This window comes from Chinchilla lanigera, unplaced genomic scaffold (assembly GCF_000276665.1).
Source record: "Chinchilla lanigera isolate Chin_1 unplaced genomic scaffold, ChiLan1.0 scaffold00074, whole genome shotgun sequence".
Lineage (NCBI taxonomy): Eukaryota > Metazoa > Chordata > Mammalia > Rodentia > Chinchillidae > Chinchilla > Chinchilla lanigera.
In genome coordinates, this window is record NW_004955475.1 from 67,969 (window position 1) to 71,253 (window position 3,285).

The 3,285-nt window shown below is 47.3% G+C and overlaps 1 protein-coding gene across 1 annotated transcript; it reads right to left on the reverse strand.

Moving 5' to 3' along the window:
* Positions 1–412: 412 nt before the first annotated feature.
* Fam156a (family with sequence similarity 156, member A) lies at positions 413–1,795 on the reverse strand (the record flags this gene model as incomplete). Its single annotated transcript, XM_005401474.2, is given in 1 exon segment — positions 413–1,795. A coding segment is annotated over 1 exon segment (630 nt). The 3' UTR covers positions 413–1,046.
* Positions 1,796–3,285: the final 1,490 nt, after the last annotated feature.

The window sequence follows — 3,285 nt, forward strand, 5'->3', positions numbered from 1 at the left end:
TCCAGCAGCATTTTGAAATCAGCCAATGCTGCTCCGGCTCTCAGGAAGCAGGCACAAAACTGCTGTTCACCGACCAAGTGTACCAGCAACAAGGAAAGGCTGCTGGAAACCGCACCAGGGAACCAGGGCCAACACTCAGGGGCTCCTTCTGGGAGCAGCCTCTGCTTCCGCCCTTCTGTATCAGAGGACTTTCTTCCAACCTCACTGCCTGGCCGGTATTAATGCTGGTCCCACTGTGGCACCTCAAACAGCGGCTGGGCGGTCTGCGCCTGCCCCTTTCCCCTCTTCTGAATCTCCACGTGCAGAGCTCCTCTTGAAATGCTCTGGTCTGCTGCCTGGGGACTGCAAGGCAGTGATCTGAGACTCAAAAAGAAACAAACCACTATTGATGAACAAACCTGCATCCTAATGCTACTTTCCTTTCATACACGTTTATTTGGTATTAGCGATGAGGCACCCAGGCTACAGTCTTGCATGGGAGAATACTACTCGATTGCTAAGGAGCAGGGCAACACATACAGGCAGCGCATCACAGTCATAAGAGTTTACACTCATGGCACAATGCTGAAGCATCAAGTTCTAATTCTACATCCCTTTCCCACACGTTTTTGGCAGCAGATGTTTGCACCTGCTTCTCAGAGTCCAGCACTGCCGTTTCAAGCAGACCTAGCTCTGCTCCCGGGCGGCAGTCGATAAAATGGTACAAAAGCACGTGGACATCAGCAAGGCATTCACGCCACACAGACATCTTATGTCCTCCTGACAACAAGTTAAGGAGCAAAGACGGAGATCTAGGCTGGGAAACTGACAATGTGCAGCGCGGGCGGCAGGTGAGAGGAGGTGGGGAACACTGGTGCGCAGTCTCCTCTGCCCCCAATGCCTCTCAGTGTTCCACAAATGACAGGCAGAAAAGATGAGGACGCAGGTCTCGGGACTCCTCTCCCAATAGCGACTGCTTGGTCTGCAAAAGAAGCCCAACTCCCCGAAGCTGGCAGCACAGCACTGTCTGAATGCCTAAGGGTCTTTGCCCCACGAGGATGAGCATCTCAGTTCTCTTCCAACCACTGCTTGAGCAGCCTCTGGAACATGCTCTTGCTTTCCTGCTGCCTCTCCAGCTGGCACTCCTCCTCTGGCTCCTGCTGCTGCTGCTGCTGCGCCCCGCCTGGCTGAAGGCCAGGCTGGTTGGTGCCCAGGCTGAGGGTCAAGCCACTGAGATCCTGCACGAGGGTATCCCAGGAGGAGGGATTGACGGCCCCATTCCTCTCCCCAGTGACCGCAGAAATATTTGCCGTGTGGGCCTGGCAGTATCGACACTGGCATCTGAATTGATTCTGAGCTCTATGGCCTAGGAAAGAGACTGGGTAAGGTGCCATGTGGTCACGGTGCCTGCGTCTCAGGTGCCCCAGGAATGCTTTCTTCCTCTGAGGGAACCCCAGCCTTTCCCACTGCTGCTCCGGCACAGTCTTCTCTTCCCTGTACTGCTGCTGGAACAGTCCCTCTCGCAGAGGCACAGGGGGGCTGGAGCCAGCACTGATGCTCAGGTCACTGAAAACCATCACTAGCTGGCCTGTGGAGGAAGGCTGAGGGGCTGCGGGCCCCTCCTGCGAGGTCTCCCCAGTGGCCATCTGGGAAGACCCGGAAGTCAACCCTGGATTACATTTCTGGGGTGGATCCATGGAGGTCTCGTCTGAGCCAGAAGCTCTGCCAGGACCTGGAGTCTAGATGGAAGGTGAAGCTGGAGGTTTTCAAATAACTAGACTGGAGGTAGGAAAGTGCACGGCCAGAAGATGCCAGACTGCAACCAAGGGTGAAAAGAGAAGAAAGAAAACCCATGACTATTCATCTTACTTCACCTTTCTGCACCTCCACTTCTTAGGTGTAACTGCGGCTGATCACGTGATCTACCTCCTGGGCTACGTCCAGAGTGCTGATGGTACATCACAAAGGTTGCAGAAACAAGGCTTATCATTGCAACCGTGAGGGACAGACACTGATGAAATGTCGTGAGTAATATTAATCCCTCGATCTTTTTTCCCACAGTAGGTAGCAAATCTTGGGGATTCTATCACAGAGTTACATCCCCAGCTCTTTTCATTCATCTTTAAATTGAGAGACAGGGTCCTCATCATGTTGGGCCCAACGTAGGCCTAAACTATTGATCCTTCTGCCTCTGCCTCCCAAGTGCTGGGATTACAGGTATACACTACTGTATCCGGCCCTTGCTGAGTGGGTTTTTCCAAGTCATTCTCAAGACTAATTGTGAGAATGAGCAATGGGTGACTAACACATGCTTTTCTGATGAGCATTTATACACTTTTATGAAATAGACTTTTATTAAGTTGGAAGTATTTGGACCATGGTTACCCATCCTGTTCACTTTTGCCTTTGCGATCCTTGGCTTTACATTCAGTCCAAAAGCGGCTTTCATATATGAAAATCATGTCAAAATTCTCAATGTATATAAATAAGAGTTTACTTATTAAAAGATAGGAGACAAAATGTAGAGACAGTAAACAAATACAAGAACAGTGAGAAACTACTTGAAACCAAATGCTGGTTCTTTGAAATGATGAATTTAACTGATAAATTTGTATCAGGAAAAAAGGGAGGAAGGAAATAAGTTACCAAGAGCAGGAGTGAAAGAAGAGATTTCACTACAAACTCAGAAAACAACAAAGACACAACATAGTCATATTGAAATGGGGTCCACATAAAGTATGAAGCTTACATTACATGGACCAATTACTGGGAAACCATAAGCCACCAAAACTAATGCACTAAACTGATCAACAGATAACAAGCAAAATATGAAAAGAATCATAAGCCATGATCAATTGGATTTTACACTAGGAATGTAAAGGTTCTTTTTTACTAATTAAAAATCAGTCAATGTAATCCACAGATTGTGAACAAAAAACAACATTGAATCAAATGAGCATAATAAACGATAGAGAAACATCCCTAGACATATTGAGCTATTTGACCTTTGACAAAGTGCTCAAATGCAGGCATTGGAGGAAAGACACCCAGTCAGCAAATGGGGCAGGGAAAACTAGACATCTGTTTGTAGAAGAATGAAACTGGATTCATATCTCTTACCATGTAAGCAACCTAGAATCAAAACACACCAAAGATCTGAACATTAAAATGGAAATACTGAACTTACTAGAAGACAAAATAGGTAAAACACTTAAAGCCATAGGTATAGGAAAGGATTGTACAAGGAGAACCACAACTGGGAAACAAATTAACAGCAAGAATCAACAAATGAGATTACATCAAATT